Raw genomic sequence first — 15048 nt, 5'->3', positions numbered from 1 at the left:
GGCTTGTGTAGCAAGTGCATTTACCTGCCACACAAGATGGCAAGCCATCTCATCAGCCGGTTGTTTGTTTCATTTATTCAAGACGGAGTTTCTCTGTGTAACATCCCTTGCTATCCTGGAACCCGCTCTGTAGACCAGGCTGGCCTTGAACTCAGAGAGATCAGCCTACCTCTGCGCGGCCGGTTTGTTTTTTGAGATGAAGTCTCAGGCTGGTCTCTAACTCACTATGTAGAAGAAAATGACCTTGAACTTCTGATCCTCCCCCGTGCCCTCCCAAATGCTGGCATTAGGCTTGTACCGGGTTTATGAGGTGTTGAGGATTGAACCCAGGGCTTTGTGAGCACCAGGCCAGCACTCTGCCAAACAAACTACATCCCAGTCCCTACGTTTGTTTGTTTGTTTGTTTGGTGGTTTGGTTTTAGTTTTGGTTTGAGACAGTCTCACTCTGTAGCACTGACTGGCCTTGAACTTGAAGCAATCCTTCTGCCTCTGCCTATGCTGAGATGAAGGGCAAGGGCCACCATGCTTCCTTCAGTGTAAACTTATGTCTTGACTGACAAGGACTGCAGCTGGGGGTGTGGCTGGGACCCAATGAATAATTACCAAATAAATGGGTTCTTTTTTTTTTCCAGACAGGGTTTCTCTGTGTAGCCCTAGCTGTCCTGGAACTCGCTCTGTAGACCAGGCTGTGCTGGGATTAAAAGTGTGAGCCACTACATCTAGCATAAATGTGTTCCTGTTCCCTTACTAAAAGCAAGGGTACTCTAACTTTGAAGCCAAGCCAGTTATGAAAACAGATGTATCAGTTAGCTCTGCTGCACAATAAATAGTTATAAATCTTAGCCAGGTGAGTGGTGGCGGTGGCGCACGCCTTTAATCCCAAACCTCAGGAGGCAGAGGCAGGAAGATCTCTGTGAGTTCAAGGCCAATTTGGTCTACAAAGTGGGTTCCAGGACAGCTAGGGCTGTTACACAGAGAAACTCTGTCTCAACCCCACCCCACCCCCAAAAATATCTTAATGACATCCAGTAAGTACTTACTGCCAGCTGGACAGGACTCTCAAGGGCCAGCCCTGCAAGTCATGAGTCTGAGCAGCTGTGAGTCAGGGTTGGCTGATGTCACCTCCTCTGGGCAGCCTTCAGTGGGGTAACTGGAATGGCATTATACTGTCCCAGAGTCTCTTGTCCTAGATCCAACAGGATGGTAGCTTGGAGTAAAAAGTGTAGGTGTTATGCCTGAGTCATGAGCCCCCCAGAGACCACCAGGAGTCAGTGTTCATATGCAAAAGCAAAGAGCCTTTATTGCAAGCTTGAGCTTGGTCTCCCCATTCCTTCTGACACAGGGGTTGGATCAGGGAGAGCCCTGAGCTCAGTTATGGCAGGGTTTTTAAGGAGTAAAGGATGAGGGTAGGGGGATTCAGGATTCAGATGGGGGTTGAACTCCTGATTGGGCAGGAGTGGGTTCACAGAAGTCTTGTCAAACAGGGATTGGTACCAGTGTTGCTACAAGGAAATTGGCAACTTACATACAAGTGATGTAAGCTATCCCTTATGTTCTGGAGCATCTAGTACTTGTTTGTCTCAGTTCTGATTAGTCCCGCACAGGGTACAGTTTGTGGCTTTTCCTGGTTATTGTAATGGTGAGGCCTTGTCCCAGCATTGTTAGTCTGCAGCCTGTCATAGCTGCACTAATGTTAAGTTAGGGCTCTTCATAGGGACAGCTGGGAATGTGGCTCAGTCTGTAGAGTGTTTACCTAGTATGCAAGAAGTCCTGGGTTCAGTCCCCAGCACTGCAAAAACCAGGGATGGTTGTACAAGCCTGTAATCCCAGTACTCTAGAAGGAGGATCAGGAGTTCAAGGTCGTCCTTGGCTACTTAGTGAGTTCCAGGCCAGTCTGGGCTACATGAGATCCTTGTCTCAAGGAAAACAGAGAAGGGAGGTGGAATGCACTATTACGGCAAACTCAAACACCTGCCTTCCTCTATGGCTCCTTATCTATTCACTATTTTGTGTGCACATGTAATTGTATGTGGGTACACATCTGCCATAGTACTCACGTGGAGGTCAAAGGACAGCCCATGGGGCTTGGTTCTCCCCACCACGTGGGTCCCAAGATTGAACTCAGATCATCATGCTTGGCAGCAGTCATTGTTATCCACTAAGCCATCTCACCAGTCCCAGGAAAGGTCACATTTAATGTTAAGAAGTGCAGTGTGTGAGAGTATTTGGTACTAGATCCCTCTCCTGTGGAAGCATACATGGGAGTCTAGAGGATGCTGGTACGTCTTCCTGCTGCTCCTGAAGGTCACCAGCAGCTGTCATTGGCCCACAGAGGAGCTCAGTTCTACAGGCCTGGGTGCCTGCCTCCAGGCAGCATGTGGGTGGGTTCAGGACTCTCACCCACCAGGGCTGTGGCCCAGAGGTGGGGATTTACCACACTGTTCTCCACTGGTCCCTGACTCAGGGCTGTGGTGTCATCCTCAGGACAAGGTTCTCAGTGGCATCAGCTGTGGTTCAGTTAAGCATGTCCCCATGGTGTCTCTGGCCCTGGGACATTATCAGGCAGAACCCCAAGTGCAGCTGTCAGGTGTGTTCCTCACCTGTTCCCATCATTCTCCTTTGACAGAGTTCCGCTCTGAGCAAGAGTCACACACAAAACCCAGAACAACTCATAACCTACTTTCAAAACATGCCAAATATGGGTTTTTTATTTTATTTTTTGTTTTGTTTTGTTTTCTGTTGTTTGTTTTGAGATGGGGTCTCACTATGTAGCTCTGGTTGGCTTGGAATTTGCTATGTAGACCCAGCTGGCCTTGAACTCTTACATATCTGTCTGCCTCTGCCTGCACCACCACAGACCAGGGCCTGTTTTAAAAGTGTCTGTTCCAGGGCTGGAGATGGCTCGGCAGTTAGGAGCACTTACTGCTCTATCAGAGGACTCACGTTTGGTTCCCAGCCCCAGGTCAGGTGGCTCACAATAGGCAGTAACTCCTGCTCCAGGGATCCAATGCCTCTGGCCTCCTCAGTCACCGGCACTCATGTGCACATACCCACATGCAGACACATACGCCTACATGTAATTCAAACTAATAAAAATAAATCTCTTGGGACTGGGGAGATGGCTCAGCAGTTAAGAGCACTGGCTGCTCTTCCAGAGGACCCAGGTTCAATTCCCAGCACCCACATGGCAGCTCACAACTGTCTGTAACTCCTGCTCCAGGGAATCCAACAGTCTCACAAAGACATACATGTAAGCAAAACACCAATGTACATAAAATACAAATAAATAAATTATTAATAAATAAGTAAGTCTCTTTAAAGTGGCTATTCCTAGCTGGGCAGTGGTGGCACACACCTTTAATCCCAGCACTCAGGAGGCAGAGGCAGGTGGATCTCTGTGAGTTTGAGGCCAGCCTGGTCTATAGGGCATGTTCCAGGACAGCTTCAACCCTCCAAACCACGCCCCCCCAAATGTGGCTACTCCTAGGCTGGGGAGTTGGGTTCATTCCCCAGCACCACATAAAACTGGATGTGATAGCACATGCCTGTAATCTCGGTCCAGGAGGTGGACAGAGGAGGACCAGACGTTCACAGTCGTCCTCATTCATAGGGAATCGGAGGCCAGCTGGGATAATGAGACTCTGTATCAAAAATAAACCAACAAGGCCAGCAAGATGGCTCAGCATGTAAAGGCTCTTACAGCCAAGCCTGATCCCCAGAACTCATATGGCGCAGGGAGAGAAATGACCTGACCCCTGACACTTGTCCTCTGACCTCCACACTTGCACTGTGCCATGTGTTCACACCTGTACACACACACACACCTTCACACATATGAAGTGGGAAGTTCTGCCCAGTGTGGGGGCACCGTTCCCTGGTTGGATCCTGGACTGTATAAATGCAGACAGGAGCTGGGAAGATCCATCCCTCTGCTTCCTGATCGTGGATGAGAGGTGAGCAACTGCTTCAAGATCCTGCTGCACTGGGCTCCCTGCTGCACTGGGCTCCCTGCTGCACTGGGCTCCCTGCTGCACTGAGCTCCCTGCTGCACTGGGCTCCCTGCTGCACTGGGCTCCCTGCTGCACTGAGCTCCCTGCTGCACTGAGCTCCCTGCTGCACTGGGCTCCTGCTGCACTGGGCTCCCTGCTGCACTGGGCTCCCTGCTGCACTGAGCTCCCTGCCCTGAAGGACTACACCACTGAACGGTGAGCCAGACTGGCTTAGTTAGGGTTCCTATTGCTATGAAGAAGACCCCATGACCACAGCAACTCAACAAAGGAAACATTTAATTGATTAATAGCTTACAGTTCAGAGGTTCAATCTATTACCATCATGATGGGACATGGCATCGTGCAGCCAGACATGGTGCTGGAGAGGTAGCTGAGAGTTTTACATCTTGTGCAGGCAACAGGAAGTGAACAGAGACACTAGGCATGGCTTGAGCATATATGAGACCTCAAAGCCAGCTTTCACAATGACACACTTCCTCCAACAAGGCCACACCTACTCCAACAAAGCCACACTTCCTAATAGTGTCACTCCCTCTGAACTCATGGGCCGACTGCATTCAAATACCACACAGAATAAATTTCTTCTCCCTTAAGTTGCTTGTGTCAGAGTAGTTTACCTTAGAAATGGGAAAAGGAACCAAGAAAGTCTGCTTGTTATTTGTTTCCTTTTGAGACAGGGTTTTTCTGTGCAGCCCCGGCTGTCCTGGAGCTCACTCTGTAGACCAGGCTGGCCTCGAACTCAGAAATCTACCTGCCTCTGCCTCCCCAGTGCAAGGATTAAAGGCATCCACCATCACTGCCCAGCTCTTGTCACTGCTCTTTGAAAACATTTTTATTACTATATTTGCCTATTTATTTCTTACAGGGGCATGTTTGTGGAGCTCAGAGGACAATTTGTATATGCCAGTTCTATCCCTCCACCGTGGGGGTCCCAGGGACCAATTCGGACCATCAGGCTTTTAATACTTGATGCTCTGTTGTTGATCTTTTTATTTATTTTGTGTTAAGACGGGGTCTTACTATGTACCTAACACTGACCCTAACTCACTGTGCAGTCCAGGCTGGCCTCAAACTCTTAGCAATCTCCTCAGCCTCCAAAGAGCCTGGATTACAGGTAGTGTCTTGTTTCTTTCCACCAGTTAGAGACTTCTTGGAGCCACCCAGGTCCACACTGAATACTGTGAATGCTAGATTCTCTCAAGTGGGCTTGACCTGAAGAAGGGCTATTGCAGCAGAGCAGGGGACTGGGGAGATGGCTCATTCAGTCAGGCAAGCATGAGGACCCGAGTTTGGATCCCAACACCCATGTGAAAAAGCCAGCCATGTGCACATAACCTCTGGGGCTTGCTGCCCAGCCAGTCTAGCTGAATTGAGGAGCTTCAAGTTCAGTGAGAGACCCTGCCTCAAAAAATAGGGTGAAGTGCATTAGGGGAGGATATGGGATGTCAGCCTCTGGTTCCACACACATATACAAGTGTGTGTTCATGTGCGTGTGTGTGTGTGTGTGTGTGTGTGTGTGTGTGTGTGTGTGTGTGTGTGCGCACACGTGCGCACACACATGGACACTGATCCAAATATGTTACTGCGTACAAGCTGAGCTAGTTGGACTAATTAGTGACTCAGTGTGCCTCCATTTCCCTATATGAAACAAAGGATGGTTTTTGTCTAACTGGCAGAGTTCTCAAATGCTTCAATTGGATCATGTATGCCACATGTCAATCAATAATAACTTGCTTGCTGTCCACTGATAAGGACAATGGATGAGTTGCTATCTTTGCCATCTGAAACAGCTGAGTATTAGTTTTACCTAGTGCATAAGCCTGGCTCCCCCGACTGTATTTTTAAAGCCTGTGTGTGTTATGTGAAAGCAAATTCTTCCAACCTCCCAGCCAATTTGTGTGGGAATTTGTGCTGGATTGTAGCAGTGTATCAATTCAGGATTGACACAGGGCAGCTCAGCTGGTTTCCTGTTTGTCTATAACTGGGTACTTGTCTTGGGTAGAAGTGTGCCAACATCTCCATGTCTGCCACAGATCACCCTACTGATTGCCTTCATCTGTGTGCGAAGCTCTCTGCGGATCGACTATGGCGCGTACAGCTTCTTTGAAGTAGTCACCATCTGTGACCTGATAATGATTCTCATCTTTTACCTGGTCCATCTCTTCCGCTTCTACCGTGTGCTCACCTGCATCAGCTGGCCCCTGTCGGTAAGACCTGGCCCCATAGTCAGCATGGAGTTGGGACAGGGGTTGGGACATGGCTGTTTGGACCTTGACTCTTCAGTGCCTGGTAGACATCTCTGCTGGCTGCCTGAGGGTTTTTCTCTCTCTCTCTCTTTTTTTTGGTTTTTCAAGACAGGGTTTCTCTGTGTAGCTTTGCACCTCTCCTGGAACTCACTTGGTAGCCCAGGCTGGCCTCGAACTCACAGAGATCCGCCTGGCTCTGCCTCCCGAGTGCTGGGATTAAAGGCGTGCGCCACCACCGCCCAGCTCTGAGGGTTTCTCAAACTCACTTCCCAGCGTTAGAAGGCTGAGGCTCCTTTTGTGCTGTGTGTGTGGAGTGTGGGAGGACCAGCCTTGAAGGAAGGAGCTGGTAAGGATGGTGAATGTGGACACTGTTGAGAGAGTTGAATGGTGGCACTTGGTGGCAGAGGCTGAGAAGATAAACTGGAAGGATCGTTTTGAAGACAGTGTCTTACTGTGTTGGCCAGGCTAGCCTCAAACTCACAGAGATCCTCCTGCTTCTGCCTCCTGAGTTAAGTGTGTGCTACCACACCTGGAAAATATACTTAATTTTGTGCCTTGATTTCTACCTGAGCGTAAATGTGCTAATTCATCAGTTCTAACAGGGACCTAGTGGATCCTTAGAATCCAACATGTACCAGATCACACGGTCCACACATATCAGTGGTTCACTTCTTCCGACTAATCTAGATGCCTTTCATCTGATTGCCTCCTTTATTGTGGAGAATGAGCTGAACAGAGAGGCTGAATGTTGAACAGACGGGGCAAGAGCAGATGTCACGGCTGTGATCTCTGGTGGGAAGCACGTGCCTTCCATGTTGATGTGAGGCTAGGTATGAGTTTTTATAGATATCCGTCATCAGATTGAGAACCTAATCTATCGAGTGCCTGTGTGTGTGTGTGTGTGTGTGTGTGTGTGTGTGTGTGTGTGTGTGTGTGCGTGTGTGTGTTAGACCTTGGTGCTTTGTGCTTCCAGGTTTTTTTAGAGTACCTTGTTGTTGTTTGTTCTGTTTTGTTTTGTTTTATGCTGGATTAAACCAAGGATCAGAGAAAAGGTCTGCAGGTCGATCTCGGGAACCAGGCAGTTCTCAGCGAACAGCACTGCTCACCAGAGATGCCTCCCTTCTCTGTGCCTCCTGCTCTCCCAGGCTCCTTTCTCCCCGGTGTGGCTCTTCCTGGCCCAGCTTCCACACTGAGAGACATGCCATTCTTCTGGCCTAAGCGTTCCAAGGCAAAGTGGAGCTGTCTCTACCCCACTGCACCCGAGCGCTCTCCACTCATGTCTCTCCTTTCTTTGCCCTGGTCCAGGAACTGCTGCACTATCTAATCGGCACCCTGCTTCTTCTCATCGCCTCCATCGTGGCAGCCTCCAAGAGCTACAACCAGAGTGGCCTGGTAGCGGGAGCGGTGAGATGCTTTTAGCAACCAATTCAGATTTGAGGTCCTTTCTTCCTGGTAGGGGGCAGGGAAGGGGTTGATTTGGGAACCTTTCTTCTTAGAACCCACACCTACCTCAATCCAGCCTCTCCAAAGGGCCTGACGCTTGGGCTCGTGTCAGAGGGTCTGGGAAGGGAGACTGAAGGACTGTTGACAAACTTAGAGAGCTACAGTAGTAGCTGGGCCTACTCTCTACAGCCTATCTCTGGGCCCATCTTCCTTATAGCCACTGCCTAAAAAAAAAAAAAAAAAAAAATCAGAGCAAAGGGATTTCAATCCCCATGCCTACTCTGAGCATATACTCATGGCAAAGAAGTATTTGGGCATCTCTTTTGCTTCTAGAGGGAAGGATACTGAGATCAATTAGTGATGTCTGCTATGAGTCCTTTGTCTTTTCTTTGGGGTCTCACTGGGTATCCCAGGCTGGCCTGGAATGCACTGTTTAGCCCAGGATAGCCTAGAATGCACTATGTAGCCCAAGCTGGCCTTAGACTTACAGAGATCCTCCTGCATCTGCCTCCCTCTGTCTCCTCCTGAGTACTGGAGTGGTAGGCATGTACCACCCTGCTCAGATACCTTAAAAAAAAAAAAAATACAGGCCGGGCAGTGGTGGCACACACCTTTAATCCCAGCACTTGGGAGGCAGAGTCAGGCGGATCTCTGTGAGTTCAAGGCCAGCCTGATCTACAGAGCGAGACCCAGGACAGGCACCAAAACTACACAGAGAAATCCTGTCTCAGGAAAAAAAAAAAAAAAAAAAAAAACAACCCAGACTCTTATGTAGCCAAGGCTGACCTCAAATTCACGATGTAGCTAGGATAACCTTGAATTTCTGATCTTGCTGCCTCCACCTCCCTAGTTCTAGGGTTATAGGTGTGCTCCACCCATGCCCAATTTTTATGCAGTGCCAGAAACTGAATCCTAGGCTGCCTGCGTGGGAGGCAGACGCTCTACCAACTCAGCTTCAACACAGTCCACATTTTCAGTTGTAACAGTATTCAGGACCGGAAGGGGCACCCAATAGCCATGTACAGGTAGCTAGAATGTGCAGAAATACAGCACTGTGGGATACACGAGCATACAGAAGTGTATACAGTTATGGACGCATGGTTGAAACGTTTTTACAAGGTCCATAGACTCCTGTGGTCGTGATTTTGCCAACTTCTTATCTGAGTGGCCTTTAGTCCAGTACCCAGGCAAAAAAAATTTTGTGTTTGTTTTAAGACCTGGTCTCTTGTGGCCCAGGCTGGCCTCCAACTTAATAAATAGCCAAGGATGACCTTCATCTTGAGATTCTCCTGACTCCAACCCCCCCCCCCCCCCCCCCGCCCAGTTCCCCCCCACACACTAGGATCCAAGGCATGCAACACAATACCTGGTGTATGTGGTGCTGGGGATGGAACCCAGGACTTGGTACATGCTGGTGCACTCTACCAACTGAGCTAAGACTTCTAAAATGAGTTTCAAGGTCTGCGCGAGTTTCACTTACAAATATCACCAGAATTCTCCAGATCATGGCCTGTCATCCAGTTTGCCCCCGGAGTTTCCCTCGGACAGACTCTCTGCTCAAGTCCACACAGTGGAGACCAAACATCACTGCCGAGGGGTGGCCAAGCCCGTAAACAATGCTACCCCGATGCACCCTCCACAGTGCTCCATGTGACCTCTGAGCTGCCACCTGCAGGGTGGTACCTGCCTGATAATAGTACGTGCTGGGGGAAGAGTCCAGGAATCCACCCACCCCAACCACCACCATCACCACCACACACCACACACACACACACACACACACACACACACACACACACACACACACACACTATATTTCACAAAGGGATTCCCTCTGGGTTTTATAATCAGGTCACACATAAACTGTGTCAGTCCCATGGTCTCTCAGCCCCAGCAGCTAACATTTATCACACCACAGGGAAGCCAGAAAAATAAAACAAAATGAGGTCCCTGTTCATGAGAAAGTAGCCCTCTAGCTTAGTCGAGGCGGACAGGGCCCATGTGACAATTAGCAAACAAACAAGGCACTGTGGTGCAGACTAGCATCTGTAGAGTGTAATAATAAACTGTTCAATTATGCAGTGCAGACAGTTGGACTGGGGTAGTAGTAATGTGCTAATTGTGCAGAACAGACAATGGGAAGCAAGGCCTGGCTCCAGTCAGCTCATTATGTGACTCAGACAAGCTGGACAAAGAGAGCCAAGGAGAAGGCCTTTGGGCATAGGCTGCTGGGGACAGTCGGGTACCTATACCAGTGAGCTGGGCCTGGAAAGAACACCAAACCTTTTTGGAACTCTATCCTTCATCTGGCTGTTCCTGGACACACCTATCCAATGTCAGCTGCTGGCCAGTGTCAGCACTAGTGGGAGCATGGTGACCCGAGGCCTTTGTGTGGGTCTGAGGACACCTGGGCCAAGGGCTAGCAGAGCATGAGTTCTGGAGCCCACTGTCCAGGGTCAGACCCTGTGCCTGGTCTTGGTGTGCTCTGGGGTCTTAAGCAACAGAGGTAGCTCCCTGTCCCTCTCCTGGTTTAGCTGTGAAATGGGAAGGGCAGGGATGGCGCACCATCCTCACCTTGGGGGATTGTAGGCTCAAAGAGTTAGCTGCCTGAAGGCTTAGAAACCTGGCAGACGTGTCCTTACTCCTCAGTGGCTACTGGAGGGTCCAAGGGTCCAAGGAGAGTCCATGGCCACCAGCCTCATGGTTCCCAAGACACCAGGGTCGTGATTACTCTCTCTCAACCATCTTTGAGAAGCCTATTAGGTCAAGTTCAACCTTCCTCAAACCCTGCACTAGATGGACCACGGAAAGGGTAGGAGCCTGGCCCTGACTTACTTTATTGTCATTATTTAAATATGGGCAGACATAAAGCTGAGCTCCGAGGCCTCAGCTTTAGCTCTTACATGACTATAAAGCTGGCAGAGACCAGAAGCCGTTACCAATGAAAGCCAATAATGCTAGCCATATAATCTGCAGGAACGTTCCAATGTTTAAATCCAAATTAAAATTTACAATACCACCTCTCTCATTTTCATTGGTCCTGGATCATCAAGGTCCAGTGGCTTGGCCCCAATGAGGTTGTAAATACAAACCCAAGTCAGGGCCTTAGAGTTACCTAAAGTAATAAGGACAAGGCCAGAAACCCAGAGACCTGGCTCCTGGGCCTGACGAGGGGACCAGAAGCCCAAGGCTAACTGAGTGGGGACGAGATGGCTGGGTCAGATGGCTCCCCGGCTTCTTCCTAGGACACAGAAGAAAACCCGAGCGATGGCCCTGTGGTGTGAACTCCCTTTCTTCTCCCACTGTAGGTCTTTGGGTTTCTGGCCAGCTTCCTCTGCCTGGCAAGCTTGTGGCTGTCCTACAAGATCAGCTGCATAACTCAGTCAACAGGTAAGCACTGGTCGTCGGGACGCAGGGCACACAGGGTGGGAAGTCTGTCCTTGGCTCAGCAACAGGGGCTGTCTTGGCACCAAGGTCCAAAGCAGAGTTGGAGGGCAGGGCACAGAAGAAGGAAGGGTGGAATCGAAGGCCCTTGCCTGCCTTCTTACCCATCTCTACATGCCCAGGGATTCACCCTGGGATGCTCTGTGTATGACCAAGTATGACCTCGAACTCCTGATCCTTTTGCCTCTACCTCCCAAGTGCTGGGACTATGCAAGCATTTTTTTTGCAATAAGCATCCTGTAACAATAAAATTCAGAACTCTTACAAAATGTAGGCAAAGTTTTCACCGTTTTTCTTTTTTCTTTTTTTTGTTTTGTTTTGTTTTTGTTTTTTCGAGACAGGGTTTTTCTGTGTAGCTTTGCGCCTTTCCTGGAACTCACTCTGTAGCCCAGGCTGGCCTCAAACTCACAAAGATCCGCCTGCCTCTGCCTCCCGAGTGCTGGGATTAAAGGCATGCACCACCACCACCCGGCTTGCTTTTCTCTTAAAGTCTTATTAGGAAGCCTAGAGTAGGTCTGAACTTGCAATCTTCCTGCTTCAGCCTCCAAAGTCATGGGATTACAGGTGTGTGGCACCAAGCGCTCAGTAGTGCCTGATCTCTTCCCAGTATCTCCTCTCAGAAAAAAAAATACACATGCAAATACGCGTATATAAAGAGAATCAGGAAAGGGCATGGTGGTGTACAATTTTAATCCCGACATTGGGAAGCAGAGGCAGGCGGATCTCTGTGAGTTCGAGGCTGGCCTGGTCTCCATGGCTTGTGCCAGGCTAGAGCTACATAGTGAGACCCTCTCTCTAAACATGGAAACATGCCTGCCTTTTCCTCCTCGCCACGTCGGCATGTGCCAGACATGTGCCTGGTGTCACGAGGAATTCTCAATCTTTACTTTTCAGTGATGGGATCACTCGCCCTTTTTCCTACTCAGTTTTAAGGTTTTGGCTTTGTTTAATTTTTTAAATTTTCTTTGTTGTTGTTGTTACTAAATACTGCTATAATGAGTGCCCTTACAAAGTAACCCCAATATACATCCTTAATGGGATTAGCCAGTGTCTACATGCGCAGCCCAGACTGGCTTTGAACTTAGGGCAGTCCTCTTGCCTCGGTTTCTCCAGTGCTAGGTTTACAAGCATGCACCACCACACGAAGCTGTGTTCTTAAAAACTGACTGTGAAATTGTGGAGCTGGTGGTAGATGCCTGTGGTCCCAGTAGAGGGGACCGAAGCCGGAAAACCGTCAAGGCCATCAGACCCCCCTTTACAATCCTGTCTCAAAACACAGAGACACTGGGAGGTTTCAGAAAGCCCAAACCAACACAACTGTTTTGATTAATTCACTCTTTTCTTCAAGCCACAACTTGCTTTTTTTTTTTTGAAGATTTTAAGTGGGGTTGGGGAGTCCTGTGTGTGTGAATGTAGACACCCTCAGAGGACAGAAGAGAGGATTTGATCCCCTGGAGTTGGAGACAGTCGTGAGCCAGCTGGCTTGGGTGCTGGGAACATAACGTAGAGAGTCATCTCTCCACTCCCCTCTTCTTCCTTTTTAAAAAACATACTCAGAGGCTGGGGTTTAGTCAGTAAAATGCTTGCATGAGAACCAGAATCCAGATCCCCAGTACTCAATGTAAAGAGTCGAATATGGGGCATCTATCTGTAATCCCAGCACTGAGGTGGAGACAGATGCCTGCAGCTTTCTCGCCAGATACCCTAGCCCTAGACAGTGAGTGCCAGGGTCAGCAAGACACCGTGTCTCAAAAAATAAGATGGAAAGCAATAAAGGAAGATGCCTGACCTTGATCTTCCTCTCTTCCTCCCTCCCCTGCATGCATGCACGTGAGCTCAGGCACACACACACACACACACACACACACACACACACACACACACACACATTCTATTCAGAGCTCAGACATGTGGAGCAGAAGCCTATGGCTTCGGGGTGAGTTGTTCCTGGCTAGGTGACCTAACTTTCCATTTCTCTCTCAAGATGCATCTGCCTGACAAGGCCATAGCCTCTGGTCCCCTCAAAAGGATCTGCAGGATGTAGGCTCACCCCAGGAGGACCCCAGGCATGGCTATGGACTGCTCAGGTGACAAGGCCAGTACCTTGCCTAGCTTTGCCGAAACACCAGGCTCCTGAGCATCAAGCAGCTACAGCCTCCTTCCAGTCTGCCTCAGAGAACATTCCTCCATTGGGGCTCTTAGCACCTCTCAGGTACCAAGGACTGTACTGAGCACAGTGGAGAGACGTCTGGATCCGCCTGCATAGACTCGACTTTTTTCATACCCCTCAGGACCAAGACCACCCAGAGTTCTCACAGAAGAAGCGGACCCTAATTTATCTGGCCTGTCAATCTGGTTTTGAAGACCCTCTGCTCTAAGTGAAGAGCAGAAACACTGTGTGGCTCCTCTGTTTCTCCGGTCCCTATCTCTGCCTTCATCACGGAGTATGTGTGTGTAGGGGGGGTAATAAAACATCAGTCAATTGCAGCAGGATTTCTTATTGAATTAGATGTAACACCAGACTTTTCTATGCTAGTTTGTGTCTGTTACACATTCAACCCCCGTACTCTGTGTGTACTCCATGCTAAATGCCCTATCTCCTTTTTCTCCCTCCCAGGCTGGCTTCAAACTGAACTGTAGCTGAGGCTGGCCTTGAACTTCTGATCCTCTTGCCTCCACCTCCCAGTGCTAAGATTACAGGTGTGTACCGAGATGCCCAGCTTTCTGTGGTGCTGGGGATGGAACCCAGGCTCAGTGCACATTAGGGAAACACTTTACCACCTGAGCTACATTCCCAGGCACACACATCTCCCCATTTCTGGTAGAATCTTATATAGTCTGGGTTGGCCTTGAACTTGCTTTGTAGGCAAAGGTGACCTTTGAACTCCTGATCCTCCAGCCTCCACCTCCCAAGTACTGGGATTCTAGCTGTGTACCACCACGTCCAGCTTTGACTTTTACTATGCTGGACCTTAAATTCTCTTCCAGTTAGAACATTGGATCTGGTGTAATTTTCAGGAGTACACCTGGACAATGTGAACACAGGACAGAATCCTTATATGGTGATGCTGGACAATGGTGGCACACGCCTTTAATCTCAACACTCAGGAAGCAGAGGCAGTCAGATCTCTGTGAGTCTGAGGTCAGCCTGGTCTACAGAGTGAATTCCAGGACAGCCAAGGCTACACAAAGAAACCTTGTCTCGAAAAACAAAAAAAGAAGAAAAAAAAAAAGAAAAGAAAAAAAGAATCTGGTGAGTTCCTGGGAAGCATTCATTATGTGTGGCAGGGGCACCAATGGAGGCTCAGAGTCGGTAGTGACAGAGTAGGCCTAGTATGTTGGTGTGGCCATTGTGCTGTGGGCCAGCAGGCTGATGCAGAGGGACAATACTGAACCCAGCCCTTGATCCACCAAGGTGCTCTGGGTATGCTGACCAACTCCATCCAAGAAAAGAGAGATGTGTTGCAACGGAGGGATCTTCTAAAACCTTGTTCACAGGGTGACGTGGCCATGCAGGCATAGGAGCTGGGTAGAATGGTGGAAGCCAGGCCCCAGACACACCGACAACCAAGATGTGCTCTTCTGCATGTGGGAAGCACTGTTGGCCTGGAAGAGCCCTCTCTGGGTATGAGTCTGAGGAGGGCATGACCAGGGGAGAAGGAGCTGAGAAGTGTGGCCAAGCAGCAGCTTTTTGAAGTGGCCCGTTGGCCGTCACTGGATCCCAGGCCACCTCCCTACCTGGCATGGTAGCCCACACCTGTCATCCCAGCACTGTGGAGGGTGGAAGGCAGGAGGATCACAATCAGGGTCATCATCGGCTACATAGAAAGTTCAGTGTCGCCCTGAACTACATGAGCTCCTGTCTCAATTAAAAAAGCAAAACAAACAAGCAAAACCACAGAGCA

At 49.4% G+C, this 15048-nt stretch overlaps 2 protein-coding genes across 6 annotated transcripts in view; one reads left to right on the top strand and one right to left on the bottom strand.

The window, feature by feature from the left end:
- The window catches only part of Cmtm7 (CKLF like MARVEL transmembrane domain containing 7), a 31000-nt gene extending 17370 nt beyond the window's left edge, over positions 1–13630 (top strand). The window contains exons 2-5 of the mRNA XM_052723414.1: positions 6044–6217; positions 7562–7660; positions 11008–11089; positions 13128–13630. Coding sequence (XP_052579374.1) covers positions 6044–6217; positions 7562–7660; positions 11008–11089; positions 13128–13141 — 369 coding nt within the window. The 3' untranslated portion in view covers positions 13142–13630. The remainder of the gene's footprint in view (positions 1–6043; positions 6218–7561; positions 7661–11007; positions 11090–13127) is intronic.
- Positions 1–15048, bottom strand: part of Cmtm6 (CKLF like MARVEL transmembrane domain containing 6) — a 173912-nt gene that overhangs the window by 132126 nt on the left and 26738 nt on the right. The gene's annotated exons all lie outside the window — the stretch shown is intronic.

The sequence above is a fragment of the Peromyscus californicus genome, unplaced genomic scaffold (assembly GCF_007827085.1).
Source record: "Peromyscus californicus insignis strain IS unplaced genomic scaffold, ASM782708v3 Scaffold_11__1_contigs__length_118956290, whole genome shotgun sequence".
NCBI classification, from domain to species: Eukaryota; Metazoa; Chordata; class Mammalia; order Rodentia; family Cricetidae; genus Peromyscus; species Peromyscus californicus.
The sequence above is the reverse complement of the archived record's forward strand: the minus strand, read 5'-3'. Positions and strand labels throughout refer to the sequence as shown.